General features: G+C 39.0%; 1 protein-coding gene across 1 annotated transcript; it reads left to right on the top strand.

Annotated features, from left to right (window-relative positions):
- LOC104729965 (kinesin-like protein KIN-14G) lies at nt 939–7,885 on the top strand. The gene is given in 19 exon segments (XM_019236188.1): nt 939–1,163; nt 1,668–1,793; nt 1,915–2,066; nt 2,180–2,278; nt 2,498–2,716; nt 2,835–2,912; nt 3,002–3,079; nt 3,168–3,665; nt 3,752–3,833; nt 3,989–4,084; nt 4,578–4,757; nt 4,837–4,943; nt 5,309–5,487; nt 5,716–5,880; nt 5,966–6,219; nt 6,322–6,485; nt 6,787–7,244; nt 7,389–7,492; nt 7,644–7,885. Coding segments are annotated over 18 exon segments (3,096 nt in total). The 5' UTR covers nt 939–1,163; nt 1,668–1,669; the 3' UTR covers nt 7,703–7,885.

The raw sequence follows: 25,391 nt of genomic DNA, 5'->3' as shown, positions 1-25,391 counted from the left end.
CAAAAACTAGAAAAGGGTACATAATTTTTTTTGTTTTCGTCACTGTGTTTTTAGCCTAAGACTTATAGCCTTCATTATTGAGTTACATAGGCTCTCAACTACTAGAATCAATGACTATGGGTACGTAGAACAGTGTATCCTATAACAAATATTCATTTTTGTTGTGTATTAAGTGCCATAATTCGTTTACAAATGAACTTAGTAGTAATCTTTTTTTTTTTTTTTTTTTTTTTTTTTTTTTTNCTCGTTTGTGGCAACAACAACATTATGAATTATGAACGGAAACTCTAATTGAAAAAACTTTCAAATTTAAGAAAAATGAATCTAAGTTACTTTGGTTGTCAAAAAGAAAAAGAAACTCAATGCCACATGGGCCTTTAGCTCGTAAACGTGTAAATTTTGTTTACCGATTAATCATATTTGGGCTCATTACTCTCCTTGAGAATTCTCTCTCTCTTTTTGTTTTCACGTTTTTTTTTCGCCTTTCAATAATCAATAGTAATACCAGGTCCGATTGGTAACGTATAGAAAGCTGTACAAAAAAACTGTAAGCTGAAGCTGTAAGCTTTTAGGGAATAGTGCAAAGCTGTAAGCTTTTAGGAAATAGTGAAAGCTGTACAAAAAAAGCTGAGGATAAAATTTTTAGTAAAGCTTTTGATAAAGATTTTGTGATTGGTAAATATTAAAACTGTATATTTGTAAAGCTTTCAAAAACTATCACCAATCAAACCCACCGTAGTTTTAAATTTTAACTTCAATCAAAATGCCACAAAGTCACAAACACAAAGCAGGAATGTCTTTTTAGGACTACTAGGGCCACACCGGAAACATGTTTGCTTAAAGCAAACTCAGACGTAAAATATAATTTCTATTTATTTTTAGTTTCCAGTAATTTTTGTGCGTTTTTTCTAAATATAAAAAAAAGGAAACTAAAAGGATCTTAAACGTTTCCGCAATTAGCCTTTTTCATTTCTAATTTCTTGTATTTTTCTTGATTACCGAAAAAAAAACAGAAACAAAAACTGGAAATTTTGAATTATTTTCCGGCAAAAGAACAGCCGTCAAAATTTCTCTGTTGAATTTCTTCGAGACCATTCAACAATATCGTTGGCATTTCAAGAAGTCTCTCTCAAGGTTTCTCATCACGCCTCTATGAAATTTTGGTATCCTATTTTTGTGAATTTGAGCCTGATATTTTTTTGTTGATTTGTTCAGCATTTATTGTATTTTTGCCTGTAAATTATATTTCCTTCAGAAAAATTATTGCTTCCGTTTTCACAAATTTCTTTTAATGTTTTCCGTTTTGTTTTCTTTCTAAATTGATGATGTTTGTATCTAGGCAAGTTTGCTATATATTTTCAAGCAAACCTATATAAAATAGCTATCATTTAGTTCTGAAAAACTTTTGGTCATTTGAATGCTTTTAGTATGAGTAAGAAAAAAATACTCTACAACCCCATATATTTATAAAACATAGGAAACATTATATATCTAGCGTTTGGATTTCCCAGCAAAATTTACAAATTTTGTGTTTGAATCAGAATAGCTAGCTTATTACAGCTCAGTTTTGTATGTTTTTCCATCATGTAGCAGCTATATTTTAAAAAAATTTCGTAGAAAGGTTTGGTAATGCTCAAGAAGTGATGCACTTGCTTTTACATGTACAGAAATGAAAAATCGAATCGAAGAAGGATCCGGGATGATTAGTGTTTATGGACGATCAGATGGATCAAGTAGCATTCTGTCATTTAATGGATCAGAAAGTCGTCAAAGTTTAGATCAAACTAAGCAAGGCAAATGTTCTTTTACTGTCTTTTTTGATGTTTTGTCCTCTACTTTGCATGCATATGACGATGGAAGTTTTAAAATATTCATCTCTTTGTTCTTAACCATTAGTTTTAATTTGGCTTCTAGGTCATCAAAGTTTAGTAGAGTGGTTGAATGAGACACTTCCTTATTTAAATTTACCATGGGAGGCTTCAGAGGAAGAATTGAGAGCATGTTTGATGGATGGTACTGTCTTGTGCAATCTCTTAAATCAGCTTAGTCCCGGTTCAATGCGAATGGTACTTGATTTTGAGTACATATTTTTTTCCTTTTTTTTTTTTTTTTTTTTTTTTTTTTGTCAATCATCTGGTTCTGTGATTTGTTTTTACTCTCTTTGGACTGATCCTGCCAGGGAGGTAGCTTTGAGCCTGGTTCTGTAAATATTGAGCGGTTTTTGGCAGCTATGGATGAAATGGCATTGCCCAGATTTGAGGTTTTAGACTTAGAACAGGTTTGTTCTATTTATTTATATAATTTGTTTTTTTTTCTGCTTGAAAATTCAATGCATCAAAAGGAATAAATTGCTAAAGTGGTTTTTGATTGCCACATTTGATTTAATAAATTGATTAACAAACACTAAGGCGCTTAATAAATTGAAAATATTTTCTCTGTTTTTGGTAAATTTTGTGTACTTTAGTTTTTTAAATCAGAAATTTGGATATTGATGCAGGGGGATATGATTCCAGTTTTACAGTCTCTTAAGGCGCTTAAAGCTAGTTTCTCTGATGATAAGAATACACTTTGTGCAAGAAGAAGATGGAGTTTGCCTGAGGACCATTCAAAGGGAGTTGATAGTAACTTTAATGATGGATCACTGTTTAAGGAAGCATCTGAGATCAATATACCTCATTCTCAAATTTTGGACTTGCTAAAATCAAATAGTCTACAAGTAAAATGTTATAACATCATATTTAGTTAATATCTCGTTTCAACTTTGATGATTCAATTTTCATTTCCATAAACCTTCCGACTTTAAATTCGTAATACGTTTTCCTTTCTCTTGGTAGAATACTTCTACTCGGTCGTTGTTTGATATGCTCGATAAGCTTCTTGATGAGAGCCCGCAGAAGATGAATGTGTCGCATGTAAGGAAAGGATGTTGCAAATAATGTTATAGTTCAAGAAAATTATTTTTTCTCAGTCTTCATTTATGTTTGCATTCTTTGTTCTTCAGGCTTTTGTATCTATCTTGAGAGGCATCGTGCAAGTTGTGGAACAACGGATCTCAAATCAAGCTGAAAATTTAAAGAACGTACGATTATTAATTCACGTTTTTTTTGGTTGCCGTTTATACATTATCATACTTATTGACACAAATTGAAATATATGTTTTGGTGCAGCAAAATATACTCTTCAGGGTCCGTGAGGAAAAGTATAGATCAAGAATAAAGGTATTAGAAACTTTGGCATCTGGAACGGCAGATGGAAATGAGGTACTAATTATCAATTTCTGTTGCAAATATCTTTTCATCTTGCTGCCATTTTTGTCAAAATTTTCGAAGTTTTTTACTATGTTATTTGTGCTCTGTACGTAGCTAATGTCAGAGGATCAAGATGTCCTGAAGCTGAAAAAGGAAAAAGAGCGTAGTGACGCTGAACTTTCTAAGTTGAAGCAAGAACTTGAAATTGTGAAAGAGACACAGGAGAAACAATTTTTGGAACTAAAATTAAATGCTCAAAAAGCTAGAGTTGAGTTGGAGAAACAATTAAAGGATTCGGAGTTACGTGTAGTAGAAGCAAAAGAACTTGAGGAGTTATGTGAAACAAAAACTAAAAGATGGGAGAAGAAAGAGCAAACATATAAGAGCTTTATAAACCACCAAACAGAGGCTTTGCAGGTTAATTGACTTTATTGATAGTTTTGTAAACATGATAGGCTCTTGATAAAATCTTTACCTATCATCGAGTTGTGTGAGCTCTGCAGGAACTGAAAGCTACTTCTATCTCTTTGAAACGTGAAGTCCTAAAGACAGGAGAGAACTACTTCCAGTATCTAAATTACTATGGTAAGATTGATCGTTGTGTAATCCATTATTAAAGAACTAAATTCTTATGTTTATGTTTTTTTAATGTTTTCTTTAGTGCTTTTTCTATATATTCGACCAACTAAATTTGGCTTAATTGTTTTCGATTTTGTAATTTGAATTTACCTCTTAATTAGGTATACAGCTAAGAGGAGTGGCTCATGCAGCAAAAAATTACCAGATAGTCATTGAAGAGAATCGGAGACTTTACAATGAAGTCCAAGAATTAAAAGGTATGAATTGTGAAATCGTCGTGTTTTGGCGCCTAACTATCAAAACGATTTTAGTATTTTGAATCATAAAGTTATAATTTCATTGCGTTAAAACTATATAACTATGGAAATTTTTTGTTATACTAAGCTATACCTAGAAGATCCAGTTGTTTGTTTTTAAATTTATTTATTTTGAAAATATTATTTTAAAATGTAGATATCATAAAGCTCAAGTGCTTGCAATTAAAACTTTAGTTTTTTGAAAAATATAACTGATGATTATTTCATTGAAAAGTATATTTTAATTATTTGATTAGTAAATTAATTTGATCATTAACAAGGGGAAAAATAGTCAATTAAAACATTCACACATCTTTTTGATGTCATTTTGACAGAAATTAATTTCATATATTTTTGCAAACCAACAAACCAAAAAATAACATCCCAAAAATGGAATAACCAGTTAAGACCATCTAGCTAAAACTTTTGTTTTTTTTCTGTTACTTGTTTAAAGGAAATATTAGAGTGTATTGCCGGATAAGACCATTCCTTCAAGGGCAAAACAAGAAACAAACGTCAATAGAGTACACAGGTGAGAACGGTGAACTGGTGGTTGCAAATCCCTTGAAGCAAGGCAAAGATACACATCGGTTATTTAATTTCAACAAAGTCTTCGGCCCTGCATCAACTCAAGGTTTAATCTCTTCCATTTTTTTTTCATATATGATAAAATATAGTTTACTTACGACTTGTCTGAATCTCTCTATCCGCAGAAGAAGTTTTCTTAGATACTCGACCGTTGATTCGATCCATTCTTGATGGCTACAATGTGTGTATATTTGCTTACGGTCAGACAGGATCCGGAAAGACTTATACAATGGTAAGCAACATGCCTAGTTTCGGTCTTTATACGTTTATGTTTGTATGTTAATTAGTTTCATGAATTTCCAATTTTGACCATTTATCAACCAAGTCTATTGGTCTTAAAAGTTTCGACCAATTCTTGATCATTTAAATTTTTTATCGTAATTGGTCGAGACTTTCTCGGTCAATACTTCGTTTGTGAGAAAACGGGTGGAAATTCGACCAGCTTTCTTGTAGCGATCAGATTGCTAAAATTAGTGAATTAACTGACTCATATCTATTATATACTACTTTAGGCCACATCTTATTTTAGATGTTGGCTTCCTAGCTAATATGTGATGCTACTTGCTAGACATTAGTATTTCTACTTTGTTTACACAGAGTGGACCAAGCATATCTTCAGAAGAAGATTGGGGTGTTAACTATCGAGCTCTGAATGACTTGTTCCACTTAACTCAAAGTAGACAAGAATCAGTGATATATGAAGTTGGTGTTCAAATGGTTGAGATTTACAATGAGCAAGTTCGTGACTTACTTTCTGAGGATAGTCCTAATAAAAGATATCCTTTTCTAATCTATTATTATATATTATTTAATATTTTTGAGTAACCAAAAGCATCTGACCTAGACTCCTACATCCTTTCATGCCCGAGACTAGAACATTTTAATGGTTTTCTCCCAAGTGCCACTCGAACCGGCGGCCTTTATGCTAATATATAATATTTGATATTTTGGTGATATCATTTTCTTATGTTTACAAACGTAAACTTTCCTTAACTTGCCAACACACTTGGGATTTGGAATACTGCTTTACCAAATGGCCTTGCAGTTCCTGATGCAAGCATGCATTCTGTAAATTCAACTGAAGATGTTCTTGAATTGATGAATATTGGGTTGAGGAATAGAGCTATTGGTGCCACAACCCTTAATGAAAAGAGCAGTAGATCTCACAGGTATGAACAAACTTTTCGTGATTTAACATGTGTCTAGATTTAATTAAGCTAACACATTGGTTTTTGTCCTATTCTTTTCTTGCAGTGTTCTTTCTGTTCATGTACGTGGTGTTGATAGCAAAACCGAATCTATCTTGCGTGGTAGTTTGCATCTGGTTGATCTTGCCGGAAGTGAGAGAGTTGGTCGCTCGGAAGTAACGGGAGAGAGACTCAAAGAAGCTCAACATATAAATAAATCATTGTCTGCTCTTGGAGATGTTATATTCTCTCTAGCACATAAGAATCCTCATGTACCTTATAGAAACAGCAAACTAACACAAGTCCTCCAGAATTCTTTAGGTACTATATATATAATATGCTTGCTTCATTACTCCTTTGCTTTTATTATTATTTGACATTGGTGTTTGCTTGCTTCATTACTCCTTTGCTTTGATTTTTTAGGAGGACAAGCGAAAACTCTTATGTTTGTGCAGATTAATCCTGATCAAGATTCATATGCTGAGACCGTAAGTACTTTGAAATTCGCAGAAAGAGTTTCTGGTGTTGAGTTAGGTGCAGCTAGAAGCTATAAGGAGGGACGAGATGTTAGACAACTCATGGAACAGGTACATTAATATTCATGTGGGGGGCATAAACATCAATTCCTACCCTCAAGAAACAGATTTTTTAAAAAGTGAAGCAAATAAAATAAACAAATTTGTAGTGGTTTCACCTTAATGTGAAGTAGATACGTCGTCCACTTACAGTTCTCTCTAAGAAATTAAATTCCACAACTCAGTAATTTCGTCATGTCGATGTTTTATTGAGAATGGAGATGTATTTCTCTTTATCAAAAAGAAAAGAAAAAAATTAAAAAGAGAATGCATTTCTAATTTGATAATCTTTGAATCTTTACGTTGCATGTAGGTATCGAACTTAAAAGATATGATTGCCAAGAAAGACGAAGAACTTCAGAAGTTTCAGAGTATAAATAGTATCCCAAACCGTGGACTAAGCAAACTAAAAATTGGCTCTCCTCCTAGAAGACATTCTTTAGGAGGAGCTTTAACAAATTCTCCAAGAAAAAGACAAGGATCTGGTTTGCTTGGAAGAACAACTTCAGATTCAGCAGATGAACGTCGACATGGAAATGAATCACGGTCATCGTCTAAGTTTTCTGGTGGGGCTAAAGACAATAATATATTTGAGGATATTGAACTCTTAGGCCTTGAAGATTCAGATAATGAGGAAAGGTTGAGTGATATCTCTGATAGTTGTCTTTCAATGGGAACAGAAACTGATGGCTCAATTGGTAGCGGTGCGATGGAGTTGACTCTCTTCCCTGAAACCTCAGATCCTCCTAAAATGCTTGAACAAGATGACAAGTGAGTATAGTTCATATAATTACTTCACTTTTAATTATAACCTATTTTAAAATAAGAGCTAAAGTGTGCTTTTTTTTTTGTTTGTCAACAAAATATATTGAGCTAAATTATGCTTAATGTTCATTGTTTGTATACTAATTGCAGAGCTAATGTTGGACCATCAAAGCCTCTGAAGCATACACCAAAACCAGACCAAACCAGACCTTCTCGTTTGTCGATTTCCACCTCCTCGTCCAAGGCCTTAACAAGTACTCTCACTATCAACTCTGAATACATTTGTCCTTAAACCAAAGCTTCTTGGATCTATTTTGTAGAACAAACAAAGATTATATCAAATTTTGTTTACTATTAAAAGATATAATGCTTACAGGATCATAAGGTGTTCTCTTTTGATCTCAGGTTCTAAAAGACCGATCACCGGCTCATCCTCAGTGAAACCTCTTAACAGAAAGAGATGAAGAATATTTTTTTCGACGCCCTCAAGCTTCGTTTTCTTATACACACCACGTAACCTTGTTTTGTTTATCAGAAAATCGAAAGTAAGTAAATCTGGTTTGAAAATTATCAATGAAAAATGCTTGTGATTATGTCTTTGGTGCTCTTACAAGAAGAATCTAACAACCTTCACGGGGACACAAATGTGTTACATATGTTAGTATCAAAAATATTATTTTCATTGTCTCTATAATGTTACTAATCTGGATCAGATTTCCCATTAATTATGTGTACTTACTACTACTTCCTAGAAGCTTTGGTGTTTTCTTTTGTTAGAGCAGTTTTTATAGATTGACTAGATTACTATATGAAGAGTATATAGTAAATTAGGCAAATCATTGAAATATACTTACTATTTAGATTCCAGTGATATTACAACTAATGCAATTAATGGTCACTAGTTAAGTATGTTTTACGTGCATATGCAGTTAAATCTATATTAATATTTTAAAAATACATTTTGTGTTCTAACTTTTTAAAAATACATTTTGTGTTCTAACTTTTTATTTGTAAGATTTGCATACTTATGCATTGGGAGATACTTTAAAATCTTAAAAGACAAAATTTTACCAATCATACTATTGTTGCTTTATTAGTTTTAACAACCTTTAAAGTTTAACTGTCCACTTTTATAGTTTATACGTACAAAATTTTAAAGTCATAAATGTGAGATTTTTTTTACTGTAAAAAATAAATAATAATAAAACTATTGTTATTTTTTTCTCTTTCTTATTTTTCATGATAATTGAAATATTCTTTTCAATCTATGTATAACTTATCACAACTACATTTTGATTCATTAAAAATAGATTTTTTTATTTTTGTTATTTTGAAATCTATTTTCATAATTATTTTTACATCAACAGCCATTATAACCCGTAATCAATTATGTAATATTTTTATATTTTTTATTTGTTGAAAATATTTATCTATTCATTTTTATGAGTTTTTGCATTTTAAAAAATTTTTATTTAAAAAAAATTCGTTATGTTGCCACATAAATTTATTCTTAGTACAATTTATATTTATGAAAAACATAGAATAAAAATAACAATTAGTGTTAAAGTTTTAACAGTTAAAGTTTCTACAACAAAACTCTATACAGTTTTGTTGTGGCAACATAATAAAAAAAAAAAATCTCAAATAAAATAAAATATCTAAAAGAGGGCGATGGCGATGGCGACGAGATTTGAATTTTGAATGTTGCGTTTCGGCGAGGTTGGGAGACGGAGAGAGGGTCTCTTACGTGCTCCGGTGGTCGAGTGTAGTCGGGGTCAAACCGGAAGTCTGATCTTGATCTTCCAAGGGGTCTCACTTTTGATATTAGATCCCGATATTAAGAGTGAGATTCTGGAATTATCTAGTCTTGATGGTTTGATTTGGTTTGATCTGCTGATTCCCTTATGGGATCTTGGCTGAGATTGGGGGAATAATCTTGGGTATTGTTCGGGATCCGATAGTACTTAAATTTGGGATTCTGATCGATTGGATTAAGGTCAGGAATCAAGGGTTGTCTCGCTATGGGAGATTCTATTTCGATATCGTATGGATTCTACGATCTCGTATTGATGGGTTTGCGATCTGTGTGTGTATTTTTGGTATCTGGTTGATTGGCATATCTTCTCTGCGGTATCGAGAGTGTAAAATAGCTATCAGGGTATTTATGTGGAGCCTTGGTTTCTTTTTATTCTCTACGCTTGCCATCCTTTTCATTCAGTTTGGGTCTTTCTTTTGTGAACGGCAATGTACTTTTGTCCACAGTTTTTGGTTGTTGTGTGGTGTGTGGTTCGCTCTGGCTCAATCATCGTTCCTCAAAGGGAAAGCTCCGATGATGCGTACTGAGATGGTGACAATATCCAATTCAGTGATGGCCCAGAGGATCCAACAGTTCTCTCTCATACTTATTGGGAGGCTGATGAATCCTTCGATTCAGAGGATGGATTCTTTGATCTCTACTCTGCCTAAAATATGGAAACTCGAAGATAAGGTGGTGGGAGCTGACCTGGGTCAGGGTACGTTCCAGTTTAAATTCACAGAGGAGGCTGATCTTCAAGGAGTGCTTCAAAATGGTCCTTACCATTTTGACACTTGGATGATCTCCTTGGTGAAGTGGGAGCCTATTATTTCCTCAACTTACCCGTCTGCCATCAACTTCTGGGTGAAAGTTACTGGCATACCGATGCACCTTTGGGAGGTTGCTACTCTGGAGGCTATTGGTAAGAAAATTGGTTTATCCGTGAAGTTGATGAAGAGACTGGTAGCATTTGTGTAACGGTCAATGGTTTCAATCCCTTCATCTTCAAGTTGGTCGTGCCATTTGATTTTGGTGAGGAAGTGGTGGTTTCTCTTGATTACGAGAAGTTTGTGGGATACTGTGACAACTGCTACAGGCTTACCCACGAGGAGAAAGTCTGTCTGGATCTCCTGAAGGTTGCTGGAGATCAGGCTTTTGTCAATCAAGTGGACAACCGAGGAGGGTCGAGACAGCAGAGTTTGGTGAAGCAAGGGTTTCACAATGATGGTGGATGGGAGAAGCCTCGTAAGCATGTGAAGCGAGCTTTAGATTTTCAATCTTTTGATGCATCTGGGGTTGGTAATTCCGGTTCTTACCAGCAGGTTAAGCAGCGAGGTTCAGTCTGGGAACAGAAGCGCTCGCATGGTTCGAATGCGATGGGGCTTATTGGCGGTAAGCGTGGGGTTCAGTTTGCCTCTAGTGAGCATATGGGACAAGCTTCGTCTTTTCCTCTTAACCCCAAGGGAGCAGGGACGTTCTGGCCTAAGCCTTTATACAAGGCTAAGCACGGTCATGGGAATGGTCACGGGCAGAAGAATAAACAGATTCAAGAGGTTGATGGGGAAGGTACTGTGGCTACATGACTCGATAATTCCCTTCTGGATACAGAGATAGAGAGCTCCCCTCAACACGGGAATGGAAAGGCTTTGGCAGGGTCCAAATTTGATGAGGATAATGATGATCTCCTAGAGGAGGGCGAATTCCCGGAGGGTAATCTTCCAGAACCGGATGAGGTTGCGAATGGACAGAGCACTAAACTCTTGGCGGGTATGGGCTCGGGTGATAATGCTACAACCGAGGAGGATCAGCAAGGTATTAATTCATCCTCTCTTTCTAGTGGATTGGATGTGTGTGATGTAAGCACTGCGATGTGTAATATTGCTATAGGGCTTAAGGCAGATGAGAGGTTGAAGTTATCACACTCTCGATATAAGAAAGTAGTTAGGAAATCTGTTGTATCTTTGGCATCGCCTGGCAAACGTTTGCTTGCTAAAGTATTATCTAAACCTGCAGGTGATGGTCAAAAACAGAGAGGGGTGGGGAAACACGGATCCAAAGCCACGGATGGCAAATCAACTGGTGGTACTCAACCGGTCAATAAGGGGATGACGGCTCTCCCGAAACCGCCGGCTCAAGCGTGAAAATCATGAGTTGGAACTGTCAGGGTATTGGGGCAGACCTGACAGAGAAGTATTTGGGGGAGTTGTGGAGGAAGCATCGTCCAGACATTTTATTTTTATCTGAAACAAAGAAATGTTTTTTTTTATTTACAAAAATTTCAGAATAAGTTTGGTTATAATAAATTGTTTACTGTTGAACCCAGAGGGGCAAGTGGTGGTTTGGCTTTATTATTCAAAGATGAGTTAAATTTATCTATTCTTTTTGATAATGACCGTATTATAGACACACAAGCCGTGATTGGGCAACAATCGATTTTTTTGTCTTTTGTTTATGGGGATCCAGTCCCTCAACATCGAGAAAAAGTTTGGGATAAACTAATGGATATTGGATCCTTTCAAATTGATCCATGGTTCATAATTGGAGATTTTAATGAGTTAACTGGAAATCATGAGAAGCAGGGTGGTGCCTTGAGACCAGCATCTTCTTTTACACCTTTTATTTCAATGCTTCGGCATTGCGGGATGCTCGAATTCCCATGTTATGGAGAACAATTATCATGGAGAGGGAATCATTGTAATAATCAAGTAGTTAGATGTTGTCTGGATCGAGCTTTGGGTAATGAGGATTGGCATGGTTTTTTTCCTAATTCTAAGGTGGATTATTTGGAGATGATCGGTTCGGATCACTGTCCCATCTTAGCTACTTGCTTAACGACGATTCGGAGACGGCAAAGGCAGTTTAGATTTGATAAACGCTGGTTGGGTAAGGAAGGATTAGTGGGTGCGGTCGAGTCAGGGTGGAATCGGACGAGGAATTTTCGGATTCCGGGGTTTGTCGACAAGATAAGGAATTGTAGGAATTCGATCTCCTGGTGGTGGAAAAATAATGTCAGGTCTGGTCCATCGCTCATTACCTCCCTGCAGGGGGCGCTACAAGAGGCGAAAATGGATGATTCGATTTCACAGACGGAAATTAGGGACATAGAGAGGAAATTAAAGGAGGCGTATTGTGATGAGGAGATTTATTGGCAACAAAAAAGTAGGAAATTCTGGTTAAGGGTGGGAGACAAAAATACATCCTATTTTCATGCTTCTATCAAACAAAGACGTGTGCGTAACAGGATTATTGGATTGTTTGATGCCGACAACGTTTGGGATGAGTCAAGTTCCGGTATGGAGAATATTGCTACAACATATTTTGAGGAACTTTTTAAGAAATCGGATAGTAGGAGCATTTCAGAGATGCTACAAGCAGTTACTCCGATTATTACGGAGAGCATGAATTCTGCTTTGACTCGGGATATATTGGAAGCGGAAGTCCAAAAAGCTTTGTTTGCCATGCATCCAGAAAAACACCAGACCCAGATGGGATGACGGCTCTGTTTTTTCAACGGTTCTGGACCTCTCTTAAGGGGGATTTGGTGGTTCTGATTAAAGAATTTTTTCGAACTGGTAGTTTTGATCCGCTTCTTAATGAGACTAATATATGTCTCATTCCTAAAGTTGATCGACCGCAGCTGATGGCGGAGTTTAGACCGATCAGCCTTTGCAGTGTGAGTTACAAAATTATTTCTAAGGTTCTCTGTTTTCGGCTGAAGCGTTTTTTACCCGCCTTGGTTTCAGAAACACAGTCAGCCTTTGTTTCTGGTCGTTTAATTACAGATAATATTTTTTAGCTCAGGGGATGTTTCATGGGCTTAATACTAATCGTCGGTGTAATTCGGAGTTTCTGGCCTTCAAAACGGATATGAGTAAGGCATATGATCGGGTTGAGTGGGATTTTTTGGAGGCGGTTATGGTTCGTTTAGGATTTGATAGAAAATGGATTTCATGGATCATGTGGTGTGTTTTGTCAGTGTCGTACCAAGTTCTTTTGAATGGCCAACCTCGGGGTTTTATTAGACCTCAGAGAGGTTTACGTCAAGGGGATCCTCTGTCACCATATTTATTCATATTTTGTACAGAGGTTTTGATAGCAAATATTAAAAAGGCTGAACGGGAATAGAAATTAACGGGTATATCCATAGCCCGTAGCAGTCCTACGGTTTCGCATTTACTGTTTGCTGATGATAGTTTGTTCTTTTGTAAGGCAGAGGCGACTGAATGTAGGATGGTAATGGATATAATAGGTAATTATGGTAAAGCCTCAGGGCAAGAAGTTAATCTAGAAAAGTCTTCTATCATGTTTTGTAAGAAGGTCCCGTTGGATATACGATCTCAGTTGAAATCCGTTATTGGTATTTCTAAGGAGGGTGGTATGGGCTCTTATTTGGGTATTCCTGAAAACCTGCAAGGCTCAAAAACTAAGGTTTTTAGCTATGTCAAGGATCGTTTGGATGATCGCGTAAATGGTTGGTCTGCAAAACACTTATCGAAAGGTGGTAAGGAAATTATGATTAAATCGGTGGCTTTGGCACTTCCAACACATGTTATGTCATGTTATAAATTACCACAGGAGTTGACATCTAAATTAACGAGTGCTATTTCCACTTTTTGGTGGAAATCTAATGATAAGGCTCGCGGTTTGCACTGGGTTGCATGGGATAAATTATGCAAAGATAAATGTGAAGGGGGCTTGGGTTTCCGAGCTCTGGAACAATTTAATGATGCTATGTTAGCTAAACAGTTTTGGCGTTTGATTCATCATCCGTTTTCTTTAATGGCTCGGGTGATGAGAGGACGGTATTTCAGAAACAAACACCCTCTTATGGCAAAGAAACCGAATAATCCCTCTTTTGCATGGCGAAGTATTTATTCAACTAAGGGATTGGTGGAACAGGGAGCGCGATGGGCTGTAGGTTCTGGTTGTTCCATATCGGTGTGGCGAGATCCATGGTTACCGGATATTCGTCCAAGATCTACGAATGGTAGGGGGAGGTTCTTGCTCCCGAGTTTAATGGTTAATCCTCTAATTAATCCAGTTACAAAGGATTGGCATTTACCTATTATTGAGGAGTTTTTTGATCCGGTGGATATACCACTGATTCGGAGTTTGCCAATCCGTAAAACGTCTCAACCGGATAGATTATTATGGCACTATACCAAGTCAGGGAAGTACTCGGTTAAGTCTGGTTATCGATTGGCCCGGGAATTAATAGCGGAAGTGGAGTATGGGCCATCGTGCAGTTCTTTGCGGGCTCAATCCTGGAAATTAGATTTACCCCCAAAGATTCAACATTTTTCCTGGCAAATTGCCTCGGGTACTCTTCCTGTGTTAGAACGGCTTGTGTATCGGGGAGTCTGTTGTGATGTGTTGTGTAAGCGGTGTGAGTCGAAGATGGAGACTATAAACCATGCACTGTTTGTTTGCCCCCGGTCGCGACGTATTTGGGATTTTGTCCCGGTGTTGATGGAACCGAGAGGTTTTCCATTTGCCTCTATCTATGCGAATTTAGATTTCATATACTGGAGGGCATCTTCTCAATCCGGGGCTTCTGATATCAGTTCGACTCTCCCATGGATTTTATGGTCCCTATGGAAAGACAGGAATAAAAAGGTTTTTCAGGGTATTGAGATAGAGCCTGTTGAGATATTAGATCAAGCGGCAACTGATAAATTATTGTGGAAGGAAGCCAAATCTTATTCAGGGAGTAATCTCCTCTATCCACCCGTTGTGGAGGTCAAGGATTCTTCTATCCGTTGTCAGGTTGATGGTTCATGGAAAGGATCAAATCCTTTTCAGGGTCTGGGTTGGTGGTGTTGTAATGGTGAAGATTCCACGCTTCTTTTGGGAGCTCGGAGTCTCAGACGAGGTCTTTCTCCCCTACACACAGAATTACAAGCACTGACCTGGGCAATGGAGTCCTTACTGGCAGCTGGAGTCGTTTGTCAGGCCTTCGAGACGGATTGTGCAGAGCTCGTTGCGATGGTGCAGTCGCCGGACGATTGGCCCGCTTTTTCAAATCTTCTGGAGGATTTCTTGCAGCTACGGTCCTTTTACCCATCCTTCTCCTTAGTCAAGATTCCTCGCGACGACAACGCAAGAGCAGATTGTCTTGCGCGGTCTTCAAGATCTTTACTTTCTGAATCGTTTTTTTGTAAACTCTTATCCTCCTATTTGGACAACTAATCTTGGGGTCATCTTTTAATTTTATTAATGTTTGGTTGAAAAAAAAAAAAAAACTCTATACAGTTAAAGTCGTTAAAGCCAAAACATCTACAGCCACAAGTAACAGTAGTTACCAATCAGGACCTCAATCTAATCATTTGTCATTTAGATAAATATTAAAATTTGGATGAAATATATGTGTAATAAAATATAATCTAGAATGTTAACCACAATATTTTACCTTTTTTATTTACAATCTTATGGAAATATTTTTTAAAAATAAAATTCTCAATAACACAATTTTTTACTGCAACGCCCCGACCTCTGATAGGCTGAAAGTACCAGTGGCGTTCATGAGGAAGAAACTGAGATCAAAAGGAAGAAGAGCAAGACAGTGGCAGAAGAAGGCTCAAGAGAAAAGTGGCTAAGTATGGAAGAAACTCGGAGTGAAGCAGAGGGTTCGAGAATAAACTAGTAGAAAGCTTTGTTGTGTCTTTTACCAAAGCGATGTCGTTTTTATTAAACAATTAATATGCTCGAGTATTAAACCTTGTATCCCATTTAGGGTTATGGTTATCAAAAGAAATAATATCAAAACTTTATCATCTGCCTCCTTACTCTTCTCTCTCTCTTTCCTTAACCTAATCTCTTCTTCTCTCCTCCTTCCTTCCTAATCTGTTCTGGTGACATTAGTTAGGGGTCCACTCTAAAATTTGGTGCCTTCATTGTTTGAGCTAAGAAACAAACTCGATGGCTGCATAGAAACAAGTTGCTGACTCGGAGATCGATTCCGCCGCCTCAGATTCAATATCGGTTCAACCGCGTTCAGTCGAGGAACGTCTCACAGAGCATGACAAAGTTCTTGAATACCTCAAGATGATGGTGGAGAAGATTCTTCGAAACCAAACCTACGGGGTCATCTCTGAATCGCAGATGCCTGGCCCTTCGAGTCCAGCCATGGAGGAACAGCCTCAGATCACGGTGTCACAGCCTCAAATCACCATTTCACCAGCGGTGGCTTCGGCTAGTGTCCAGCGCATGGGGATCTTACCCTTACCGCCGCGTGAGTCTCAGCTGCGTCCAACGGAGCTCCGTTACAACACACCACCTCCGGTTCAACAAGGATCGTACTCCAGGTATTCATCTAAAAGTAGCCGCCTTTTAGAACTACCGTATTACGAAGGAACAAATCCAGATGATTGGCTGTTTCGTTTGGAAAAATGCTTTGAGCGTAACAACACGTCTGAGTCGGAGTGGATTGATCAGGTGGTTGACCATTTAACGGGTTGTGCCATCACTTGGTGGAGATGGGTACATGGTAGGTTGCGTATAAGGACGTGGAAGGACTTTTGCGACAGATTCAAGAGTAGATTTGGTCCAGGTAGAGGCCAGTCGACCATGGATCACCTGCTCGCCATCACGCAGCAGGGTAGTGTTGCGGAGTACCGCGAACAGTTTGAAGAGTTGGCAGTGGAACTACCACATGTTTCAGATGATGTTTTTGAGTCCGCCTTCCTCAAGGGCTTGAAATGCAGTATCCGTAATCAGGTTGTGTTGCTTCGTCCTATGGATATGACAGAACTGGTGGATAGTGCGAAGTTGGTAGAGTCGCAAGAAAACGAGAAAGCTAGCTATCAAGCTAGAATAGCTCAGCGGAACTTCTCTGGTGGTCATACAAACCAGGGTTACTCTCAATCTCGTGACACCAAGAAAGTGTCCGAATACAATAAGGAGACGAAGAAAGGTTTTGGGGGAGCTGAGTCTAGAAACACTAATCCTTGCCGCATGTGTGGAGATAAATGAGTTCCTGGTCACCGATGTCAGCAGCAGAAACTAAAGTGCTTGGCTGTGGAAGAAGAAGATGAACATGAGTTCTATGAGGTTGAGGAGATCGTAGAAGAACCTGAGGAGATTCAGGAAGTGGTTACCATGGGAACCATGTCAGGCTTTACTGATGAACAATCTATGAGGGTAATGGGAAAGATTGGTGGAAGAGCAGTCGAGGTTCTCATTGATTCAGGAGCCACAAGCAACTTTATTTCTGAGAGTCTGGTGAAAGAGCTCGGGTTGCCACTCTTGGGAAGTAAAGGTTTTGGAGTTTGTGTGGCTGGAGGACGTATACTCAAAGGACGTGGAAAGTGTGAGGGGCACTTACTCGAAATACAAGGTATAGATATTGTTCAGGAGTTCAGGGTGTTTGATTTGGGAACAACAGACGTGATTTTGGGGTATGCGTGGTTGGTAACCTTAGGAGACACAAGAATAAACTGGCTAAACCGCACCTTGAGTTGGAAGATAGGGATTCAGTGGGTCACCATCAAGGGAGATCCTGCTCTGAGTAAAACGCAGGTGTCCTTACATTCTATGGAAAGAATCTTGAAGAAGAAGGGAATGGGGTACTTGCTGGAGTTAACCACCCTGTTTGAGAATCAGGATGCTCCGCATAAACAGATAGACAAGATGGACATTGTGCAACGCGTGCTTGATCGTTATGGGGCGGTGTTTGCAATGCCTAATCAGTTCCCACCAACTAGAAACCGGGAGCATGCTATTATTCTCAAGGAAGGAACATCTCCAATCAACCTGAGACCATACAGATACTCCTTCGCACAGAAATATGAGATTGAAAAACTAGTGGAGGAGATGTTGCAAGCAGAGATCATCAGACCAAGTATCAGCCCTTTCTCGAGTCCGGTACTACTGGTTAAGAAGAAAGATGGGGGATGGAGATTTTGTGTGGACTACAGAGCCCTGAACAGGGTAACAATACCGGATCGTTATCCTATACTAGTCATAGAGGAGTTGTTAGATGAGCTGCAAGTAGCAACAATATTCTCTAAGCTGGACCTCAAATCTAGTTATCATCAAATCAGAATGAAGAATGAGGATGTGGAGAAGACGGCCTTCCGCACACACCAAGGACATTACGAGTTCCTGGTTATGCCCTTCGGCCTGACTAACGCTCCTTCCACCTTTCAAAGCGTCATGAACGACTTATTCAGGCCTTACCTCCGCAGGTTTGTCTTAGTCTTCTTCGACGATATTCTTGTTTACAGTTCCACTGTCGAGGATCATGTGAAACATTTGGAGATTGTCTTGAGTCTGATGGAGGAACACAAGTTCTATGCGAATGCAAAGAAATGCTCTTTTGGCAACCTGGAGGTGTCTTATTTGGGTCACATCATATCCGCAGAGGGAGTTGCAGCCGATCCAGAGAAGGTGATAGCAATGTTGATTTGGCCTAAACCCAAAACAGTTACAGAGCTGCGTTGATTCCTAGGACTCATCGGGTATTACAGGCGGTTTGTGAAGAACTACGGTATCATAGCCAGACCTTTAACAACATTACTGAAGAAAGACGGCTTCGGGTGGTCAAATGAGGCCTCAGTGGTGTTTCAGGCATTGAAAAAAGAAGTCACGAGCCTTCCCGTTCTGGCATTACCTGATTTTACGCAGGAGTTTGTGGTGGAGACAGATGCTTCCGGTATGGGAGTAGGAGCAGTTTTATCCCAGAACCAGAGACCAATAGCCTTCCTGAGTCACGCATTCTCACCAACTGGTCGCACCAATTCAGTTTATGAAAGAGAATTGCTGGCAATCGTCCAAGCAGTCACTAAATGGAAGCATTACCTCATTGGACCTGAGTTCGTAATCCGTACAGATCAGAGAAGCTTGAAACACTTGTTGGAGCAAAAGTCAGTATCCACGGTTCAACAACGTTGGGCATCCAAGCTTATTGGGTTAAATTATCGGATTGAGTACAAGCCGGGTAGTGAGAATAAGGTAGCCGATGCTCTCTCCAGAAAACCACAAGTGGAAGAGTTGTTACAACTTACACTGGTCGCACCTCTCAACATTGACATGGACGAGTTAAAGAACCAGATTAAAGCAGATGCAGAACTGGGTCCTGTACTCATGGCTCTAGAGAATGGACAGAAACATGATCAATATCAGTTGCATAAAGGGAAGTTGTATAAGGAAGGAAATTTGGTTTTACCCAGTGGATCTCCCTTCATTCCAAAGCTCTTGGAGCAGTTTCATGTAGGAGTAGTTGGTGGGCATGAGGGTGCTCTTAAGACATTCAAAAGGCTGGCAATGGAAGTTACATGGAAGGGGATGAGAAAAGATGTGGTTCAATACATCACCAAGTGTCAGGTTTGCCAAGAAAACAAGTACTCAACACTGTCTCCGGCGGGATTACTGGCACCTCTACCCATTCCGAAGCAAATTTGGGCAGATATCAGCCTTGATTTTGTGGAAGGGTTGCCAAACTCGAAAGGATTCAATGCCATACTGGTGGTGGTGGATCGACTAAGCAATACAGCCATTTTATTGGACTGAAGCATCCCTTTACTGCTAAAACTGTGGCTGAAGCTTTCATTCGGGAGGTGGTGAAGCTCCATGGATTTCCAGAGAGCATGGTGTCTGATAGGGACAGGGTCTTCCTCAGCAAATTTTGGTCAGAACTGTTCAAACTCCAGGGCACTACTCTCAAACATAGCACTGCTTATCACCCTCAAACAGATGGGCAAACAGAGGTTGTAAATCGCTGTTTGGAGACCTACCTCAGATGTTTCTCTAGTAGATGACCATCTACCTGGGCTCAGTGGATACCTTGGGCAGAACACTGGTACAATACATCGTACCATTCCACCACCCAGACTACACCGTTCTTCGCAGTCTATGGACGAAATCCTCCAGCCATTCTCAGGTATGGTGACATTCCCACTGCTAACGCCAATGTGGAAGAATTGTTGAAAGACAGGGACAGCTTGTTGGTGGAGTTGCGTGAGAACATGGAGATTGCTCAGATGCGACTGCAGAAGGAGGCCAACAAGCATCGTCGCCATGTTGAATTTGCTGTGAATGACTGGGTTTATCTGAAACTGCGACCTTATCGACAGAATTCGCTGGTAGAAAGGAAGAACGCGAAGCTCAACCAACGTTACTTCAGCCCCTATAAGATCATTCAGCGTGTGGGAAGAGTAGCTTACAAGCTTGACCTTCCAGCTCATAGCAATATTCACCCGGTATTCCACATCTCACAGCTCAAGTTCGCGGTGCCTGATTCATTCACACCTCAAGCATTACCACCGATACTCACTCACAACTTGGAGTGGAACACTGAACCTGAAACACTGCTAGATATCCGCAGAACTGCAGATGGTATAACAACTGAGGTCTTGGTCCAATGGAAGGGACTGCCACAGTTGGAGGCCACTTGGGAGCCTCTGTCGAATTTGATGCAGCAATTTCCGGATTTTGACCTTGAGGACAAGGTCAGTTTATTACAGGGGAGTATTGATAGGCTGAGAGTACCAGTGGCGTTCATGAGGAAGAAACTGAGATCAAAAGGAAGAAGAGCAAGCAAGTGGCAGAAGAAGGCTCATGAGAAAAGTGGCTAAGTATGGAAGAAACTCGGAGTGAAGCAGAGGGTTCGAGAATAAACTAGTAGAAAGCTTTGTTGTGTCTTTTACCAAAGCGATGTCGTTTTTATTAAACAATTAATATGCTCGAGTATTAAACCTTGTATCCCATTTAGGGTTATGGTTATCAAAAGAAATAATATCAAAACTTTATCCTCTGCCTCCTTACTCTTCTCTCTCTCTTTCCTTAACCTAATCTCTTCTTCTCTCCTCCTTCCTTCCTAATCTGTTCTGGTGACGTTAGTTAGGGGTCCACTCTAACAACCTCCACCTCTCAGTGGCTCCATGTCCAATCCTAGTCCATGGCCCACCTTCATTAATGGGCTTTACGTCTTCTCACTAGGCCCGTGAGCCCATCCATATCCAACGACCGGTTTGCTACGTCCGGGAAGTTTTAAAGACTTGCTACCGTTGATACTAGGATTTTTGTATGTCTATCATAGCAGATTCAATTAACCTTATGTAGTTGTAGTACTTAAGGTGTCAATCCAAATGGGATGATGCTAGTCACTCAAGATACAATCAAGCAATTACAAGTCAAGCCAATTCAAGGAGAGTGTTTATGTCTAAAAATCCTAAAATGATCAAAATACAAAACGGAAATAAACTAAAAAACTAGAAACGAACATGCATGACAAGAAGTGAACATGAATAAGTAAAAGCAGAAACAAGTCTAAGCATGAACTGGACAATAAGAACAGAAAGATAGAAGTCCTAAGGATGAGAGTAATTGATGTCGGCGGAGTCTCCTAGTCTACATAGTGTTTAACATGCCACAAACAAACTATCCATAGACAATGAACATCACAACTTAGCTAATCCAATCTCTTGGCATAAGCTACTTAGACTCAACCACTTCCAAACCTAACTCTCACTAGAGAAACATGGTCAAGCAGGCATGACAAACCAGTTCATTCACGTCAACAAACACCCTAGACAACTAATCTCTTAGGCTAGGAATGTAAGTCTCTTGCACTAGTTGGTCATACATTTCATCAAACACCTTTTGGGTGTGGAAATGTCTAAGACCTAGTTCCAATTGATTAGAGAGAAACTAGAATTTCTAACTCTCGTCCAGAAGGGAAACATACGAATATAAGCTTAAATGCCATATATACTAAGATTCTCCACCTAATCTATCCCATCCTCATGAACTCTAACACTACTCAGATCCAGAAATCATCATCACCAAAAATACAAACCCAGAAAACATTAAATCAAGCATAATCAGATAGACAAAAATGAGATGGACAACTTTGTAGAAGAAATCAAATGCAAAAACTCAATAAATTCAAAGATATCTGGATTACAAAATCAGAAAAAGTTTAAGGTGGCTACAGATAAACCTTAAGGTAAAAACCGATATGTCTTGGGTAAAGACTTAAAAGATTATTTATAGCAAAACATGGAAAGCCCTAAAACATAAAACGACAAGATGGAAAGGCGGTTCGGGAATCTTATGAAGAGTGCGAGACAGGTCCTTCTAGTCGCATGTCTAGCGTGGTCGGTCGAGTGGGGATTATTGACCGTGATCGATCATGAACAAGGTGGTGTCCGTACGGTTGTCCGTACACATGTGGAATAAGTCCGAGTTCTACTATTGTTGAATGAAGTCGAGATGAGGCCTGACCACATATGGCCTAAGAGAAGGATCGAGAATCTCTTCATAGCCGTTAGAAGAGAAATCAAACGAGATCACGTGTTGGTTTCACTTAATGAAACCAAGGATATGTCGCTATCTACATTGGGATCAATCCTCTCTCTTTCCTTATGTCTCTATCGACATGTTGTATTGTGTTAAGGGTGTAGTCCTAGTTTTCTTTCACTATTTAAAGGCTCTAGCCGACATTTTATTACACACACTAATGGAATCTAAGTTTCTCACTATTCTCTTTGTCGTCTAAACTCTCCTCTTTCATATCTTTTCACTTTTATATCTTTACTTCCGCTTAAACTAACATGGTATCAGAGTGATAACTCTCTAATTTACATGTTTTAGACACCCTTTTTGTCCATATTTTGCATTATATATACCCTAACCTTAGCATTTTTAGGTCACTAACTGTAGGAATTTGCATTTAGACCATTTAGGGTGCTGCATACTTGCATTTGTGCATTTTGGATGAAAACATGTGCTTTAGAGCCTAAAATGGGGAAAACAAGGTCAAATCCGAGCATGTACCCAAAAGAGCTATTGAGCAAGAAGAACAGTCCGAACCTCAACCCGATCAAGGAGGATCTAAGAGCAGGAAGAACAACCCGAAGACCTAACCGAGGAACTACCCGACCATATCCTTGAGCACCGCCTCGAGCAGACCCTCGGGCAGGACTAGGCAGTTAGGTTAAAAGGGTTTCCATATATAAACCCCCCTTTTCTTCCTCTCGCCCAAGCACGCCGCAGACACTCATAACAGAGAGCGAAAGCTTCTGAGAGAGAGACTGAGCGATTCAAACACTTTTTCCACTTTGTTAGGATTCGTTTTTATTTCTTTTGGCTATTCTTTTTAGTTTTCGATTCTGTACTCTACTACTCTTATCCTATTTTCGATACAATGCAGTTTTCTTTCATTTGCGTTTTTTGCTTTCTACAATGAGATTTGGGTAGTGAAATAAAGTTCTAGGGATGTGATAGAAAAATATGTGTTCTTGATCGGTTAGGATGTCTTAGCTTGATTGTTTATTTTATATAAATTCTTTTCTAGATTGGTGTTCTTAATGCTATTTTCAGACCGAGAGGTTGAGATTAGATCTAGGGTGTTTTGCCATCGAGAGATGTTGTTGAAATGCTTGAATAAATCAATGCTAGTGATTTACTCACTTAGCCTAAGAGATTAGATGTGTAAGGAGTTTATTGAAAATAATGAATCGGTTTGTAATGCCTGGTTGGTCATGTTTCTCCAACGAGAGTTGGGTAGGGGAGTGACCAAGGTTGATTGTTTCTATCACGAGAGTGTTATAACAAGATTTTAGAGATTCATTGTCTAGGGAATATTTGCTTGAGGCATGTAGGAAATTCCAAATTGGTCAGGAACACTTATGTGTCAATTATCCCATCATTAGGAGCTTTCTTATCTTGATTGTTTAACTTTTATCTATAACTCGACCCCTTACCCGCACTGGTACTCGATCACCAGCTTCGTGTACACCTTTGAGCTGTTCATACTTGTCCACTTGATCCGATCACCCCACCCGATCCTGTACTCGAATGCTTGCATCGAGTACTTAGGTCGAGTGGTTCTTGTTTTATTGTCTTTTTATTTCTTCTAGGTTGTTAGATAAAACCCTTATTATTGTTTGGCTTGACTTGCTCTGTTCTGATCATATCTTATCTGCTAGCATAACAACCATTTGGATTGATAACCCTTTGTACTACAACTGCATAGGGAATTGATACCCTGGGTGAAAATCCTGTTATCAATTTGGCGCCGTTGCCATTTGGTTGAATTCTGTTTGCTACGTTTAAGATTTCAGCACTTTCTAGATCAAGTTCTTTTCTATACTTTGGTTTGGAACTGACTTGTTTACTTTCGTGTTCGTTTGTTTTGCATTTTAGGTACAACCCGAGTATCCACCCGACCCGTCACTTGATCACCTTGATCGGGTAGACCTTCGTGTACTCACTCGGTTCACTGATTGTGCATGCAAACACGATCCAAGGGTAGCCAACACTTGAGTCCTTTCATCGACAACATCGACAGTCAACAACAAGTCCAACAACCGCAACCAACAACAATTGAGGAGGTCATGAATAATCAGAATGGTCTTCCAGCTCCTCAAGAGAGGACCAACATAGGAGCAGGAGATGCTCCATCTTCTCACACTCAAAGACATGTCATTGTGCCTGCTGTTCAAAACAACAACTTTGAGATCAAGAGTAGTCTCATCCAGATAATACAGAGCAACAAGTTTCATGGATTGCCAATGGAGGACCCATTAAATCATCTAGATGAGTTTGATAGGCTCTGTAGCCTAACCAAGATCAATGGATTTAGTGAAGATGGATTCAAGCTCCGGCTTTTCCCATTTTCTTTGGGTGACAAAGCATACATCTGGGAGAAATCACTCCCCAAGGAGTCCATCACCACTTGAGAAGCTTGCAAAAATGCGTTCCTCGCCAAATTCTTCTCTAACTCCAGAACAGCAAGACTGCGAAATGACATCTCCGGCTTTGTTCAGAAAAGCAATGAGACGTTCAGTGAAGCTTGGGAACGTTTCAAGGGATACAAAAGCAGATGCCCTCATCATGGATTCAACAATGCTTCGTTGCTAAGTACACTTTACCGAGGTGTAGTCCCTAAGATAAGGATGTTGCTAGACACCGCTAGTAATGGTAATTTTCTCAACAAGGATGTTGATGAAGGTTGGGATCTAGTTTTCACCAAAGGTATCAATTCCCTATGCAGTTGTAGTACAAAGGGTTATCAATCCAAATGGTTGTTATGCTAGCAGATAGGATGCAATCAGAACAGAGCAAGTCAAGCCAAACAATAATAAGGGTTTTATCTAACAGTCCTAATATAAACAGAGTAAAAGAATATAAACAAGTAAACCACACGACCTAAGCACTCGATGCAAGCAATCAAGTACAGGATCGAGTGGGGTGATCGAGTATGCGAATGAACTATGAACAGCTCGAGGTATTACTCGATGCAGGTTATCGTGTACCTGATCGGGTAAGTGGTTGAGTAAGTAAGGAAAATGCAAGGAATGAAATACGAAAGTTCCTAAGGATGGGGGTAATCGAATCCTAAGTGTTCTAGACCA

The sequence above is a fragment of the Camelina sativa genome, chromosome 2 (genome assembly GCF_000633955.1).
Source record: "Camelina sativa cultivar DH55 chromosome 2, Cs, whole genome shotgun sequence".
In the NCBI taxonomy this organism is placed as follows: Eukaryota; Viridiplantae; Streptophyta; class Magnoliopsida; order Brassicales; family Brassicaceae; genus Camelina; species Camelina sativa.
Note: the sequence above shows the minus strand (reverse complement) of the source record. Positions and strands in the feature narration are given on the sequence as shown.